This window comes from Xyrauchen texanus, chromosome 37 (genome assembly GCF_025860055.1).
Source record: "Xyrauchen texanus isolate HMW12.3.18 chromosome 37, RBS_HiC_50CHRs, whole genome shotgun sequence".
In the NCBI taxonomy this organism is placed as follows: domain Eukaryota; kingdom Metazoa; phylum Chordata; class Actinopteri; order Cypriniformes; family Catostomidae; genus Xyrauchen; species Xyrauchen texanus.
In genome coordinates this window covers 10,731,830-10,748,792 of record NC_068312.1, presented here as the reverse complement: position 1 = coordinate 10,748,792, position 16,963 = coordinate 10,731,830, and the positions used below count along the sequence as shown (strand labels likewise).

The window sequence follows — 16,963 nt, the reverse complement described above, 5'->3', positions numbered from 1 at the left end:
TTAGGGCTGGCGATAAACCGATATCGATATATATCACGATAAAGAAAATCCACAATAAGCTTTTGAGGAATTTTCTATATTTATTGCGTGTCGCTAAAACACAAGTAGTTCGGCTTTCTCAGCCTGCATTTCCACAGCGCTAGGAGAGAGCTTGCTCCGCACAGCTGTCAATCCTACGATCCACCTTGCAAGCATGACGCTCGGCTTTCATAGGAATTAACTGAAAACGCTCTCAGGTTCGCTCACAACGCGCCAGTGGTAACGTAGGGTCAGACCGAATGAACTTGCTAATGCTAGCTGCCTTGCTAACAAATAGTTTACGTTGGACACCGGATTGATTCCATCCTCACCGCAAGACTTCATGACAACGGTTGCGCCCTCTCATCGTCTCTAGTGAAGAGCCAACAGCTCTGATCTTTCTGCACTGTAATCTTGAATATTGCATCATTTCTGCCCTTCTTCCCTGCATGTGTGTAGACATGAAGCGCCGCATGAGTTAACATGGTTTCAAAGCACCATTTAGACCATAATGTTTTTCCCTTCTAAATGTATCTTTATTAATCAGCATGTTACGAGCCTTTAATAATAAACAAATCAGTAAAATTGGTAAAAGATCACGCAGACCCCACTGCTTTGGCCGTCTCTGGACCCCCTGTGCAGTTTTGTAGAGACTATTTTGACTGTTTAGAATTAATTTTTTCTTCTTTTCTTCCGTCAACTTTGAAATAAAAAAGAAAAGTGCAATGTGTAAATGTATATCTTGATAAATATCGATATCGAACAATATGAAAAAGATTATCCTGATAACAATTTTGGCCATATCGCCCAGCCCTACCATCCATCCTTTCTATACAATAGCAGTTGATACCATGAGCGTTCTTGAAGATTCATTCAAATTCCTCCTTTTGTGTTCTCCATAAGAAATTCTGCCATACGGGTTTGGAATGATGACAGAAATGTAATTTTGGGGTGAATTATTTCATACTACTTCACTGTGAAGAAGCGAGATTTATGTGTACTCATTCATATTATATGATAGGTCAATAAAGAATATTAAACGTTATTGATACAAACTCTTCTATGAATGTTGTCAGAGTTTAAAAGGACGGCCCCCTCCTGCACCTCTGTTTGGTGATGACAGTGATGATGATGGCCTGGACTGGCTTGGTTAATATGAACCCCTCCAACCGAGAGTGAAAACACCAGTGCCTGACGTCAGACGTCTGCTGTCAAGGAGGCCAGATAAACTGACTGGCACAGGGAAATTGTGCTTGTGTGTGCGCAGCTGGACAACAAAGGACATGGGACTTAAATGATGGGTTCTGATGGTTCTGGAAACAGAAATATTTCAGTTTTTTCTATTTTCAGTGAACAGCAACCATTAATAGATGACTTCCTACACAAGATCTTCATGGAGACATGGGCTGACTGCTGCTTACAAAATTGCATTTTGATATTCAAGTACATATAGCAAGAAGTCTTCTTGAATAATCTCCAATCAAATAATCTGTAGTCTAAATACTGTCAATCATAACCATTAGGTTTTTAAATGTGTGTTAATTTATGATGCAATGTTCCTTTTTTCAAGATGGGGGTTTCATGCTAAATACTGACGTTGATAGCTTAAATGGTTCTTAACATTTTTACATTGTGCAAACAGCAATCAATTCCACATTAATAAAATAAGACTGACTGACTCAGTTTCTTTTGCATTTATTCCATCTGTTCATATTTCATAGGCGAATTGTGTAATTTCTGCACCACTAGCGTAACCAAACGGGTGGCAATACGACAGTTTACGTAAAGATTGCACTAATGAGGCCCAAAATGTTTCTCGAGACAATTTTACAATTTTACCGTGTCAAAAACAACTCGTTCAGTGATCCTTTCTAAAGGATTCATTCTAAACTCCTCCTTTCAGAGAGCCTACTCTGCTCTGATTGGACAGATGTCCCGGTCTGTTGTGATTGGTTACCACTTTGTGTATTGTTTGGGGGCGGGTCAAAGCTTAAAAAGCTGGCTACTCCAATGGGGTGAAAATGTGTTAATAAAGCCACGTTTCCATCCCATGTGTTCAAAAGAACAATAGCCACTTCTGGGGAAATTGTAGCTACTATAACTCTTATTAATAAAATAATTGCAGTTTAGAGCAAACAGAAGAAGTAAAAACACGCTTAAAATCTTGTCTCTCGTGTCTGGGAGCGATAGCGTGTCACACAGTTCTGGGAGCACTATGTGTGTGCGTTCATCCATCCTTTTGATTTTACCATGCAGATCTAAGATATTTTTCAAAAGTGTCAATAAACCTGCTCTTCAGCACGGTTCAAGTTTGTATTCGACTTATTTGCCCTGTTAACTCTGTTGCAGGCTTTGGATTTATAGAGACTGTTATTTCAGGATGACCAGAGCAACATTTCAGATGTGATGATTAGTCTGTGGTTATTACAGTTATGAACAAGTTATTCAGTCACATGACATTTTTTGATGCGCGTCTTGTATTGTTAATAAACTCAATAGGAGTTTATTCTGTAAATGTGTTTCCATCGTAGTTTAAGCAAATTTTTTCTTATGAAATGTATCCACCTCCACCAAGCATATACGTTTTTACATTTTGAAGATTTTTTCACATCTTGGTGTTTCCATCCAGCAGACTTTATGCACTATCCCAAAATGCACATAAAATGACCTGGTTGGAAACCTAGCAAATGATGATGTGAGGCCTTAGGGGATCCAAACTCATGAGAGGTGAAAAGGTGAGAAAGTCATGCCAGATGTCTCAAATGTATATTTTTAGTTGATTTGTAGGTTTCTTGTTGAATTTAAAGCTTTCTTTGAGTGTTTGAGCTTAAAGGAACCCTTTCAAGTGATATAAGGAAAATGTAGAACATTTTACCAAACAGTGTGGGCAAATTAGCTTGTGCTAATAAATGTGACTATAGCTGAAAGGTGAGTAGAGCACCTCCCTGTATTTTTTTAAATTTTTAAATTATCAGATATACATTTATTCACAGACATTTTGAACAACAAGAAAGTTAAATAAATTGTATATGTTGCGAGTCGTTTGCGAACTGGATAATTTTTTTATTAAAAAATATTTTTTATTGGTTTGCTTACAAATCCCTATGGCTCGCAAGAAAATATGTTTTGATGAATTTAAAGATTTAATTATTGTCTGTTGCTTTTCCAGAAAAAACACAAAATTCACTGATATTTCCAGGTTTTCCATGACAGCGGAATCCCCTAAGATTTACTTGTATAAGATCTGACTGAACGAGCCATATATATATATATATATATATATACATACATACACACACACACACACACACACGTGACTGCACATCAAATACATTTGCAATTATATCAATATAACTGCACTAACTCATTGAATTTGGGAGAGCAGTTTATAAAAACTGTTTTATTGTACATGGGGCAGGGCCGCCTCATGGGAGCATCCATGTTAGCATCTCAGTAACTGCCCTGTTTTTGGACACTTTCATTCATGGATTAAATTGATCCTGGTTAACTGTGCAATGGTATTGGTAACTGAAAACTACTATGTTTGAATGATGCAGCATCCAGGCCAGTAGGTGTCAGTGTAAGCCACTTCGACATACTTCAAAAAATTACTGAGTACACTGTAGAGCATTGTAATGGAGCCAAGTCTCCGTCATTTCAAAATAAGAGTCCCCAGTGTGTTTCAGATTTATTTAGAGCACCTTTTTTTTCTTTCTGGTTATTATTGGGATTTTGGTTGAACAATAAACTGCATCTGGGATTGTATTTATTTTGGACTCTTTGTCTGTGCCCGGCATAGTATGGAAAGAATACAAATTTATTTTGACGTTCTTTAAATCGGTTATCGGCCTTTCCCATCACCTTATTTATCGGTATCAGCAAAATCCACTATCGGTCGACATGTAGCAAATAGCATCTGCCTTACTGATTTGGTAAGTAGCGTGTACTAAGCGGGACAATGTCAGTATGATCGACCCGTTGGGTTCATTTTGCAAGAATGACCAGCTGACTTTACATTTATCTTATTTGTTTCTTATAATTTTGGGGTGAAATATGATTTGTTCTTTGCGTACGATACAACCTTTTATCTCAAGATAATGCTCACTATTCCTGCCTCACCATTTTACTGAGATACTCAGCATATTCTTTCTCATAGTTCTTCAATAAATATTTCTTCAGCTGCTCTCCTTTAGCTTCTGTGTGAGGAACAAGAGCAAAACAATGTCCGCTGAGGTTTCTGATGTTGGCAATTTGATATTATTGATCAGACTGGTAACTTTCAAAGAACATTTTTCCATCTTAAGTTCAAATTCAGGTTATGTTACTTTTAAAGTCTCCTGCTCAGGAATATTAGTGATCTTATATTCTGGATGTTTAGGGAGCTTTTCAATGAAAAGCCTGATGGATTATTAAAAAAAAAAAAAAGAGTAATGTTGTTCATAATCGCCAGACAAAATGCACTATGGTTGAAAATAACTGAAAGAAATGTGACCACAACAATATTGCATTTTCTGAGAATCCCATTCAATGTTAAAGGTGCACTCAAAATACCCTCAATTAAAAAAGAACAAAATGTTCTACACTCACATGAGATGGGTGGCCTAGATAATTCATGGAGTGGGTCACTTCATGGCAGCCAATGAGATCATATGATCCGCCAGATAATACTCACTGTAACCCCTTACTAACGCATCTTGTTATCAAACACTTTGGCTTGCAAAATAAGTCCATCATGGATGACAAATACGCCTTGGAGTCAGAAATAATTACTAAGTGTACATTTAAATGGACAGGAAAGAGCAAGACCTGCATTAATAGTTCTTACGTTATGTATTTTTGTAGAGGACAAAGGCCCTCCTCAGTGTACACATGGTCCATACCCGAGCGGAAGTATCTGTGGAGGGGCACCGCTTCATTCACATCCACTGCATTGCCCTTCTTCGTCAAGGCCCACACCCGCTCCTCTGGGGTCAAACTCACATTTGCGTGGTCTTACATGATGTGGACAGCGATCTAGACCTCCAACCCTGTTATACGGAGGAAACATTAAAGGGGTCATATCATAAAAAACTATTTTCCTTGCTCTTTTGAATGAAAGAGCTGCTTTATTATTCTCTCCCCAATCCATTTATTGAAGCTAAGTAGCAAAAATTACAAATGAGGCTTTAAAATGGAGAAAATGCTTCCCAATTGTTTTGATGTTGACGTCACAGCCCATGCCTCCAATCAAACTATGAACATATTTATAATATTATCTATGTAAATATTATCTTTATTTAAATTAATGCTATCAATATTCACAAATGCATTGTTTCATTTTAAGGGCATTTTTGTTTACTTTTCAAGCATTATCTATTGAGAACCACTGATATTGTCATGTTATGATGTCACAAGCATGAGCACATTAAAGGAATATTCTGGGTTCAATACAAGTTAAGCTCAATCTGGGTAACAGTGGGGCACTTACAATTTAAGTGAATGTGAATAACTGTTAAACTTTTTCTAAACCATAGCCACAATATGTAAACATTATTTTCTTTGTAAAGTTATAGCCATGACGATGTAATGTCAACAAACCCTAAAACGACTGTTGTTTAAATTAAGATTTAAACAACTTTATTGCTAGAATAATAGCCTATGTGAGTTTTAACAGAGAATTAATGTAAGTGCTTTTATAAAATTATAAGCTTAACATGTCTGCCTTTAAACCCTGCAAAAAATTGCCCCATTCAATTCCATTGTAGCCTATGTTCTTCACAGTAACCTCGATTTTTTTGCTTTTGTAAAGGGGGGGCTAATTATTATTAAACGAATTTTTGTGGTAATCAACATTATGCCACAAATGCTGTCGACTGAGCTTTATTACTAGTGCTGAACCTGGAATATTCCTTTAAATATATGACCGCCCCAAACAGAGGTAATTTGCATATCTAAGTGTTAAAGGTACAGTAACAAAAGCATTCTGTTGAAAAACTCATTACGACTGTATTGTGTAACATAAATTACAGAATAGGCTATAGCCAATAAATAATATATAAATATATATCAATTTGATCTACGTAAAGATACATTCTAACTAAAGTAAGTACGCTATAAACGGAGCAATAACATTGTGAATCATAGTTTTACTGGTCTAGTTATTAGCATGTCAGACATATAAACTCCATCCATCCATCCATCCATCATCAACCGCTTATCCTGTGTACAGGGTCGCGGGGGGCTGGAGCCTATCCCAGCTAACATTGGGCAAAAGGTGGGGGACACCCTGGACAGGTCGCCAGTCCATCGCAGGGCCACACATAGACAGACATACACTCACACTCACCTCCACCTCCACATCCACGGCAATTTTTTTGGAGACACCAATTAACCTAGCCTGCATGTCTTTTGGATGGTGGGAGGAAGCCAGAGTACCCGGAGAGAACACACGCAGACACGGGGAGAACATGCAAACTCCACACAGAAAGGCCGGGGCAACCAGGGTTTGAACCCACGACCTTCTTGCTGTGCAGCGGTTACAGTGCTAACCGCTGCACCACCACTACTTTTATTTAAGAAGTAGTAGTTTATATTTTAGGCTGTAATCTCACTCACAGTAAGCTGCTCTCGGATCAGTCTGTTTTTTGCCTCCCTCTTCCACAGACACGCACCTTTATTTCCACAATCTTCATCAGATTTTGGGTGTGTCAGCAGGTCATGGGTGACATAAAACCGTCTTTAACCTACTCGCTGACTATAACCCAGTTAAAAAAGGTTTTGCAATATCGATTTCATTGACGATTTTGAAATCATTCTTGTTTTCACTGAATTTATTACACAATACTACAGATAATTTTTAAAATTGCGTGTGTAATATTCATCCAAATAATATTTCAGAAATAATGTGGATTTTATTAATAGACTTTTAATAATAGTTTTGCCAATTTATTAAGATGTATGCATTTAAATTTCATAACAAATGTCCAAATAATTGAATTGCGTAATATTGAACAAAATTAAATGGATACAACTTTTATTAAATTATTATTATTATTATTTTAAGATTACGCGATTAAATTTGATGGAAATGTGTTATGAAATTATAATGCATAAATCTTAGAAATAAGCTAAAATATATTGTATTTGGAGTGTAGTCATAATATAAAACATTTTATAATGTTTAATATTATCAAATATTCATAAATCAATTGATAATTTTAGTTATGTAATTATTATTTTTATTTAATATTAATAAAACAATATTTTGGTAAATTGTTTGCTTTTTAAGCAAGACCTGCTAGCAACCACTGATTTAGAAATTGTCATGGTATGATGTCACAACAATGACATTAACATATGACCACACATAACAGAGGTCATTTACATATTAAAGACACAGTAACAAAAACAGCATATTTTAGAGAGTCTGAAAAATATAGTATTAAAAAAAAGTTAATTAGTACAGAAAACTTACATTAAAAATAATTGGTGTATTCAGTCTCTAATAAAATAGCAATATATATATTTCAGAAAAGCAAAAATAAATAATAATAATTATTATTAATAAATATTATCTGATCTGGTGTTATTTAAGATACACCAGGTCTTAAAGCAGTGACGTGTATGGGTACAGACACACTGGGCTCAAATTCTGACACCACGTTCAACATTTTGAACAATATAAAACAGAAAAGTTAAGTAAAATTAAGAAATATCAAGATTATGCATGATTTCTAGGTCTATTATGACCATGTTAACTCCTTTACACAAAGCTCAGACTTCCTTGCTTTCAATGCACTCATGATTCACTTGACAGTATTTCAATTACCAGGTCTGGTTGTATCAGATAAAGAAGGCTGATGCTATAAAAGAGACTAGTCAGAGGGAAATTCAAGCCTTTACTTGTGAAAAAGTTGCAATAGAGGTACAACATAGACCACAGTAGACAGGCAAGTAAAATCCCCTTCAAAATCCCCTTTAACCCACATAATTCAAAATAGGTCCAGCATTTCAAGAAGTGGTTATGTGCAAAGTCACTTGTCATTTCTTGAATTATCACCCACAGGTTTGATGGAAAATATGCAGTCTGCACAACAGAACATGGCATAAAACAAATTTAAAACAGTATAAATCTCTCGTATCAGGGCACAGACGGCAAACCTGTCTCTTGCTTGTTTACTAAATCAAGTGTGGTAATTAAATACTACACCAATACCATTCTTCTTTACTGCTGCAACTATCAGACTCTTATATAAACACTTTTATTTGCAGGTTTTTTTAATGACAGCTGAGGGACGATGGAGCTCAACACTTTCAGGATTATTGTATTAATTATACAAAGGTCAGCTATTTGCACCCCAATAGTCTGGTGGAACAAGAGAAATATACGAAAAACTAAATAGGTGTCAGCTGTGTTCAGTTGTCCTAGCGACCATGGTTCGAATCCCATCTGATTTCCTATTTCTTGTAATACACAACTTAAAATAATAGATAAAATGATTATAAATGTTGATTTCACCACATTCTCACTGTCAGAGAGTGCAGAGAAGTGTTTGATCTGGAGGTGGTTGTGCAGAACATCCATCATGTGGAAACATTAACACTTGAAAAAGCCTACCACCCGTTTCCTTATCGACACAGGTAGAAAGTGCAATTCACAGCCCTATAAATTTCAATCATTAACGGCCTTATGACCTCATCTTTCAGTTAAGACTTCAATCAGCAACCCGTTATTATTCAAAACTTCATAATGGCAACAATGCCTGCAAAAACTCATTCATTTCCAATCATCTTTCATGTCTGCAAGTACTTTTAAAAATATACATATTGTTTCCTTCTTTTAGACAATTAGTTTAGTAATAAATCGGAGTAAAAAAAAAAAATTGTATCACTTTAATCTTGATTGAAGATCATGAAACCCTGGTAATTTGGAGAACTACAACAGACTTTGTTTCTAACACACCTGACTGCAGTGACATGCGATGTACATTTAAGGATTTGTCATTATTAGTATTAATTTGGTGAGTTAAGTAACAACTGCCAAACAATCATGATGTATGTTTCATAATCAATCATTTAAGTTTCAATGTCACAGTCAAAATATTTTGATTCATCCACCACCTACAGGTCAATCAAAGGAACATCTGGGACCTCCTCACTGCAAAACAGACACAAAACAATTATAACAATATAAACCATTTGTTCACCCAAAAATGAAAATTCTCTCATCATTTACTCACCCTCATGCCATCCCAGATATGAATGACTTTTTTTGTTCTGCACAACACAAATCAAAATTTGTAGAAGAATATTTCCGCTCTGTAGGTCCATACAATGCAAGTTAATGATGACCAGAAATTGGAAGCTCCAAAAAGCAAATAAAGAAAACATAAACCTAATCCATAAGACTCCAGTGGTTTAATCATGTGTTCAGAAGTGATATGATAGGTGTGGGTGAGAAACAGATCAATATTTAAGTATATTTTATTTACTATAAATCTCCACTTTCACATTCTTTTGTTATTAAGTGATTCACATTCTTTGTGTATTTCACCACCTACTGGTCGGGCTGGTCAAAGGTGGTGATTTATTGTAAAAAAGGACTTCAATGTTAAATGATCTGTTACATAAATGTAACATTAATTAATTCACACTTATCATATCACTTCTGAAGACATGGATTAAACCACTAGAGTCCTATGGATTATTTTATTCTTCCTTTATGTGCTTTATGAGCTTCAAAGTTTTGGCCACCATTCACTTGCTTTGAATTGTCAAACAGAGTTGAGATGTTCTTCTGACAATCTTAATTTGTGTGCTGCAAAAGAAAGAAAGTCAAACACATCTGGGATGGCATGAGGGTGAGTAAATGATGGGAGAATGTTTCCTTTAAGTGTTCAAGTGGCAGTTATCACACAACACATTGTCTTAAGGCAACATAAGTATGTGGACGCCCAAACAGGTGTACATGTTGACATTTTATTTCAAAACCACAGGCATTATTAGGGAGTTGGCTATGGATTACAAAAGTAAAACAAGTTGCAAATGGCTTTTAGTGTCGACTATAAAAGAGCAGAGTTCACTCTATTTGTTTTTTTTGGAAACAAATCAAGCGTACGTTCTATTGAATTCCACGCCTTTCTTGGGTGTCCTGTGATGATGCATATTGCTACTTACATGGTGCTCGAGTTTTTGGTAATCTGATGTTTTGGGTCTCCGTGAGCCTCTTGATCTCCGGCCCTCAACGAAAAATGCGATGATCTGTAAGAGAAGGTACAAAAGAGTGAAACGTCAATGAACATTCATTGAAGGTATAGTTCTTCAAAAAATTATAACAATTTACTCACCCTCATGTTGTTTCAAACCTGTACACTGTTCGTTTTTTCAGTGGAACACAAAAGAATATATTTTGAAAAGTCTTCACCCAGCTCTTTTTCATATATCGTCAGTTCATAGTGACCATAGCTATCTAAAGGACAATAAAACAGCGTAAAAGTAGTCCATATGGCAAAATATTACTTTAGAAGACTTGGAATATACCATAGGAGACTTATGAGCAACATTCATGGTGATTTTATGGTCATTTTCCTCTCAAGTTTGACCACTGTGGTGATCACAATGGAGTTCATATGATCAATGTGGAAAAGAGCTGTGTGAAAATTCTTCAAAATCTCTTGTTTTGTGTTTCACAGAAGAAAGATAGTCAAATGAGTTTGGATTTGGAACAATTGGAGTAATGTTAAAAATAATAATAATATAATTTTGGGATGAACTATTGCTTTAATAATGGAACGTTCTGAGTTCAATAGAAGTTAAGATCAATCAAAAGCATTTGTGGCTTAATGTTGATTGTCAAAAATGTATATATATTTTCGACTCACCCCGCATTCATTAAAAAAAGCAGTTACAGAAAGACACTTACAATGGAAGTGAATGGACGATAAATGTTAAAATACACGCTGTTTCAAAAGTAGCTATAAGATGTAAATATTATACGTAGGAATGTCGATCTGACATTTTTTGCCCGATACTGATTTCAACATAAAAATTATAGGCCAATATGTATACCGATATTTTTCCACTTACCTTATTTTTACATAAGATCAATGTTGGTATTAATTTATACAGATACTAGAACAAAACCTTTTTTTTTGGGGGTATTTATTATAAATAAAAATATTAATTTACTTTATTACCTTGTTATTTTTTGGGGTGGGGTAACTGTGTTAATTGGATTATGGGTCTGTTTCAGTTACTGTTAACAAATTGTTTAAAAAAAATAATACAAATGTAAATATGAAAAAACAAAAAATTGGAGAACACAATAAATGGTATGGATTGGCAAACAAGAATTTTGGGCTGTTCCGGATCGTACCGGCCAAATATAACCCCTGGGTGTGGATGAGAAAGAGATCACTTTTACTTTCTTCTTCTTGCGTTTTTTGCGATTCACATATCGACCCCCACTGGGCAGCGAGAAACATATCAAGCAAAAAATTACTTAAATATTGATCTTCTTCTCACCCACATCACACTTCTGAAGACATGGATTAAACCACTGGTGTCACATAAATGTAACATTCATTCATTCACACCTATCATATCACTTCTGAAGACATGGATTAAACCATCGTATGGATTACTTTTATGCTGTCTTTATGTGCTTTTTGGTGCGTCAACATTTTGGCACCAATTCACTTGCATTGTATGGACCTACAGAGCTGAAATATTCTTTTAAAAACCATAATTTGTGTTCTGCAGAAGAAAGTCTCACACATCTGGGATAGCATGAGGGTGAGTAAATGATGAGTCATCTACTGTTAAAACTAATGTATTATTTGAGCTGTATAGTTGTTTAAATCATAATTTTTTCAGTCATTTTAGGGTTTGTTCACATTACATCATCATGGCAATGAAGTTGTAAAATTGCCAATAACTTTACACAGAAAAGGTTAGTAAGCGATTTTATCACACTAAAATCATGTTAATACACTTATCGTTTATGTCTCGTGGCTAAAGTTTTGAAACAGTGAGTATTTTAACAAATAAATTAGGCCCCATTCAATTCCATTGTAAGTGCCTCACTGTAACCCAGATTTTTTTTTTTTTAAGAAGTCCAAATTAATCTTTGTGGTTATTAATATTATGCTGCAAATGCTGTTAATTGAGCTTAACTTGTATAGAACCCGGAATGTTCTTTTAAGTACCATTTCAACATGCATCATCAGACCTAAAAGGGTCAAACATTAATGTGTGTTTGTTCCAAAATGCAATAAGCATCCTTTGATTGTCTACAGTATTTTGGGGGGAAAGCACATGTACAGACAGACTAACCCACCTTGCGCTTGTTGTGATTGGCAATGTAGAGCACAGCCACCAGTATTACAGCAGAGACGAGGTAGGCAAAGAAGTGGCTGTTCTCTGGGGCCTCCTCTAGCTGAAGATTGTCTTTCGTTTTAGTTTTCTTGTCAAGTGTTTTAATCTCTGATTTTCGGTCAACAGCAGAGTCTTGAGGATTTGGATCATAATTACTAATTTCACCATCATCATCATCATCGCCATCCTCCTCATCCTCAATCTCATCCTCAGTAACTGCAAGTGGTGAAGTAGCTTTTTGGTCTAGTTCTTTAGTCTCAGTTTCTGCTTCTCCAACTTCTTGATCCTCTTCGGAATTCTGAATGGTGGTATTTTGATCATCCGTAGCTCCTTTATTTGATTCCTTTGGACCATCTACAGAAGTTTTGGATTTGGTTTCTGCATCAACTTTACCATCCACTGAAGGTGTAGGTTTGATTTTGTCATCAACCTTACCATTCACTGAAGGTGTAGGTTTGATTTCGTCATCAACCTTACCATTCACTGAAGGTGTAGGTTTGATTTCGTCATCAACCTTACCATTCACTGAAGGTGTAGGTTTGATTTCTTCATCAACCTTACCATTCACTGAAGGTGTAGGTTTGATTTCTTCATCAACTTTACCATTCACTGAAGGTGTAGGTTTGGTTCCTGCGTCATCCTGTTTAGTAAAGTCAGTAGGATGTTTTTTTTTATCTGTGTTTTCAACCATTGAGTTCACTGGATCAGCTTTGTTCTTTGAAGGCATATCCTCTATTTTGTTGACTTCATTATTGTCAGAATTTATAGATACTTTCACATCTTTAGCAGAATAATTTTCCTTTGTGTTGTCTTCTGGGGCTTTAACATCTTCAGTCTTACCTGCTACTGCTGTCTGTGGAATTACATTTCCTCCTACCAGAAATGTATACGTACCAGCTGGAAAATACCAGAAAACAGGACACCAAAATAAAAATTTGGACCACAACACATATTGTAGATTATCAGAAGCTCATAAGACTATGGGTTGTTGACATACTGCGATTTGACATGCTAACCTCCATTTAAAACTATTTTAAACCGTTTTATGAAGTCTAGTATAATTTTGTGCAAAGCTTTCATGACCTCAAATTAAGAGACTACATAGAATATTTGCACTTCAAAACCTTTAAGCTCAAAAAACACACAAAGGCAGCATAAAAGTTATCCATAAGCCTCTAGTGGTTTATTCCATGTCTTCTGAAACTATCAAATCTATTTTGCAGACCAAAATATAACTTCGTTTTCATAGTACATCTTGCCATTGCAGCCTCTAGTGCTTGATGCATGCGGAGAACGCTAGATGGTGCTAGGGATTGTAATTGAGTTTAAAATCATAATTAGCAATGAGACTGCTGATGTCAAGAATAATGGTGAAAAAGAAGTTACATTTTGGTCTATTGTCACCAAAATACATTAGCTTCAGAGCATATTGATTACTTTTATGCTGCCTCTATGTGCTTTTTGTCGATACAAAGTTTTGGACTCTGTTGACATGCATTGTATGGACCTAAAGAGCTGAAATATTATTATTAAATGTTTTGTTTGTTTTCTGCAGATGAAAAAAAGCATACAGATCTGGGATGGCATGATGGTGAATAAATGATGAGAATTTTCATTTTTTTGGTCAAATTATCCCTTTAATTTTATAAATGGTGGAAAAACTTAAGAGGTGACCAGTAACAGGACATATTATACTCTTTCGCTTACACATTCATATATATTTATAACTAAACTCATGAGGTAGATTAACTGATCTATACTATTTAATATTACAGATCATTGTGAAGCTTGCGTTTTTTTATTTTAATTTAGCTTTTTTTATTTTTATTTTTTTTTAGATTCAAGGAAAAATTACACGTCAGCCATGGTGGATTTCACAATAAGACAATAAGTAAATAATAATAATAATAAAGAACAATTACTGCAACGTGTAAACAATGGCGATCTTCAGATGTTCGCTAGCTTGACCCAAAGCTACTTGCCAAACATTGCTAAGATGATTTAGATATGCGCTCTGCTTGACTAGCTAACATGTAAAATAATATCACAGATATCCTTTTCATTTCTATATATACTTATATGACGATGAGTGCAAGAAACCACAAGTAATACGTCAAGAGCTTTAATTATGTAAACACGCGCGCGCACACACACACACACACACACACACACACACAACCTTCCAAAATCCTGCACCAGTTGACTATTTAACTACAGATTTACTTGACTTACCCTGAAACACGCAGATAAAAACAATACAAAACGCTGTGAACCGCATCGTGACTTCACACAGTGGTACAGTGGTAAGATACGGCTGAAACAGGACCAATGCTCCGATTTAGATTGAGATTCTGACAGCAAGCCAAGGCAACGTTTCCGGGAACGACTTCCGTGTTTACGCATAGAGCAGAAAGGTTGGAGATAAAATGCGGACTGCATTACTCTGGATTGCCCCGAGCTGCGCTCGCGACGAGAGAAGGGTGTCATCCGTTGTTCCTGGCCGGCTATACTGCTTTACAGTCTCCATATTATTAGGATTAGTGTGGAGGCGGGCGGGGGCATCTGCTGCCTGTTAGGAACAAACCGTATAAATGTACAATGGGCTACTTCGCGAGACTTACTGTGTATCTCTGCAGAACATAGTTTATAATCTATGAGATTCCCTACTTTCATCGGTTAGTTTAGAAACGCCCACTGCGGGTTAAAAACACTCACAGATTTGAAAACACCCATTACTGTTCTGGAGAGACCTGTACTTCCACTGCGCTGAAGTTCAAAAGTGGGCGGAGTTTCTATGACCTGGATTCTAAAGTGGGTGGGGCTTAACGTCCTGAAACTCAGAACTTGGTGAATTAAAAATATTTAAATCTCAGAACCAGTCAGAGTTTAACGCTGCCAACTCTAAAATTGTTGAATTGAAATATAGAGTAATTTTGAATAAATTAAAAGGCATAACTGGATTTCAATAAATCAATTTGCGTAGTTGATGCTTAGTTGTGTTCATATGTATACAACAATCACATGTAAAAGTAGTATAGGTATAAGTCGATATTAGTTTTATATTTAAGATTAATCATAAATGTGTTAACAAACATAACATGATGCAATATCTTAAAAACTTGTTTGAGCCAAATTAGTCAGTTGCAGAGAGTGTTTCAAATTACTTTATAGTAGTCTACACTTATTATACACTATAGTACAATTTGTAATTATATATACAATGACATGAATCATGATTTATGATTCTAAGTTTTAATAATAAAAGACAAAAAAGTGTCTGTCTGTCTATATCTATCTATCTATCTATCTATCTATCTATCTATCTATCTATCTATCTATCTATCTATCTATCTATCTATCTATCTTTAAATAAGAAAAGGAACGCATAGAAATCAGGACAAGGTTGCTCAGAGAGATATCCAGAGGCAAATTAAAAGACAAATTCAAACAGATAAATACACATATAAACAAAAAATAGAGGCATCCTTGACACAAGGTAATGCCCGATATGCTTGGCAGGGGATTAAAAATGTGACAAATATACCCCATAAGGGAAGATGCAAATCATTCCCTGTGCTTCAAGGATATGAGGAGCTGGATATGGCAAATCAGCTTAACTCATTTTATTGTCGCTTTGACAGTGGAGATAGTGATGCTATACCAGAGTTTCCAGTATCACCTGATTCTCATCTTTCTGTGGGTTTTCGCATTAATGAAAGGGAGGTTAGTCAGATTTTTAGAAAGTGCAATCCCCGAAAAAGTCCAGGTCCAGATAAGATATGTGGAAATGTTTTAAAACATTGTGCAGTTCAGTTAGCGCCAGTTTTTACAGAAATTTTTAGAGCATCTTATGATTCTGGTATCGTCCCTGCTTTATGGAAAACATCTACAATAATTCCAGTGGCGAAAGTTCCTAGGCTGTCTGAATTAAATGATTATTGTCCAATAGCACTTACATCACTTGTGATGAAAAGCTTTGAACATTTAGTAAAAAAGCACATTGTATCCGTAACACAGCATCTCATAGATCCTCTGCAATTTGCATATCAAGCTTCTAGAGGGGTTGAGGATGCAATCTTAACTGTATTGCATCTGTTGCATTCACACTTAGAGAAACCAAAAACTCATGCAAAAATTTTGTTTGTGGATTTCTCATCAGCTTTTAACAGTATTTCTCCCAGTTCATTAGCTGCCATTTTGGCAAAAGATTTTTTTATAGATAGTAGGACACTTGCTTGGGTGGTAAACTTTCTAAGTTCTAGAACTCAGCAGGTTAAAATAGGAGGGTCCATTTCAGACAATTTGATTTCCTCAGTCGGAGCTCCCCAAGGATGTGTTTTATCTCTGTTACTATTTATTTTAAATACAAATTCTTGCGTGAGTTCTTTCAAAAATAGACATATTGTAAAGTATGCAGATGATACTGCTTTAGTGAGTCTTTTATACGATGGGGAGGAAGAACATGGGCCTGTTCTGGACGTTTTTTTAAATTGGTGTGAAAATTTAAATCTTACTTTAAACATTTCAAAAACTAAGGAAATGGTTATTGATTTTAGAGAGAAAGAGCAAAGTGAAACTCATTTTACATTAA

General features: G+C 35.6%; 2 protein-coding genes across 5 annotated transcripts in view; one reads left to right on the top strand and one right to left on the bottom strand.

The window, feature by feature from the left end:
* The window catches only part of LOC127630858 (FK506-binding protein 15-like), a 36,628-nt gene extending 34,936 nt beyond the window's left edge, over positions 1–1,692 (top strand). For all 3 annotated transcript variants that reach the window (XM_052108694.1, XM_052108695.1, XM_052108693.1), the window contains one exon: positions 1,095–1,692. In XM_052108694.1, the coding sequence (XP_051964654.1) occupies positions 1,095–1,172 (78 nt within the window). In that variant the 3' untranslated portion in view covers positions 1,173–1,692. The remainder of the gene's footprint in view (positions 1–1,094) is intronic.
* Positions 1,693–7,882: 6,190 nt separating this feature from the next.
* Positions 7,883–15,054, bottom strand: LOC127631196 (trans-Golgi network integral membrane protein 2-like). Of its 2 annotated transcripts, XM_052109232.1 has the most exons (5): positions 14,605–15,054; positions 12,971–13,269; positions 12,335–12,928; positions 10,174–10,257; positions 7,883–9,154 (listed from the first exon to the last, which is right to left on the bottom strand). In XM_052109232.1, the coding sequence occupies exons 1-5, from the start codon at positions 14,648–14,650 to the stop codon at positions 9,152–9,154; spliced, it is 1,026 nt and encodes a 341-aa protein (XP_051965192.1). In that variant the 5' UTR covers positions 14,651–15,054; the 3' UTR covers positions 7,883–9,151. The 2 variants fall into 2 exon arrangements, with proteins under 2 accessions (XP_051965192.1, XP_051965191.1); XM_052109231.1 differs by having other exon boundaries at positions 12,335–13,269.
* Positions 15,055–16,963: the final 1,909 nt, after the last annotated feature.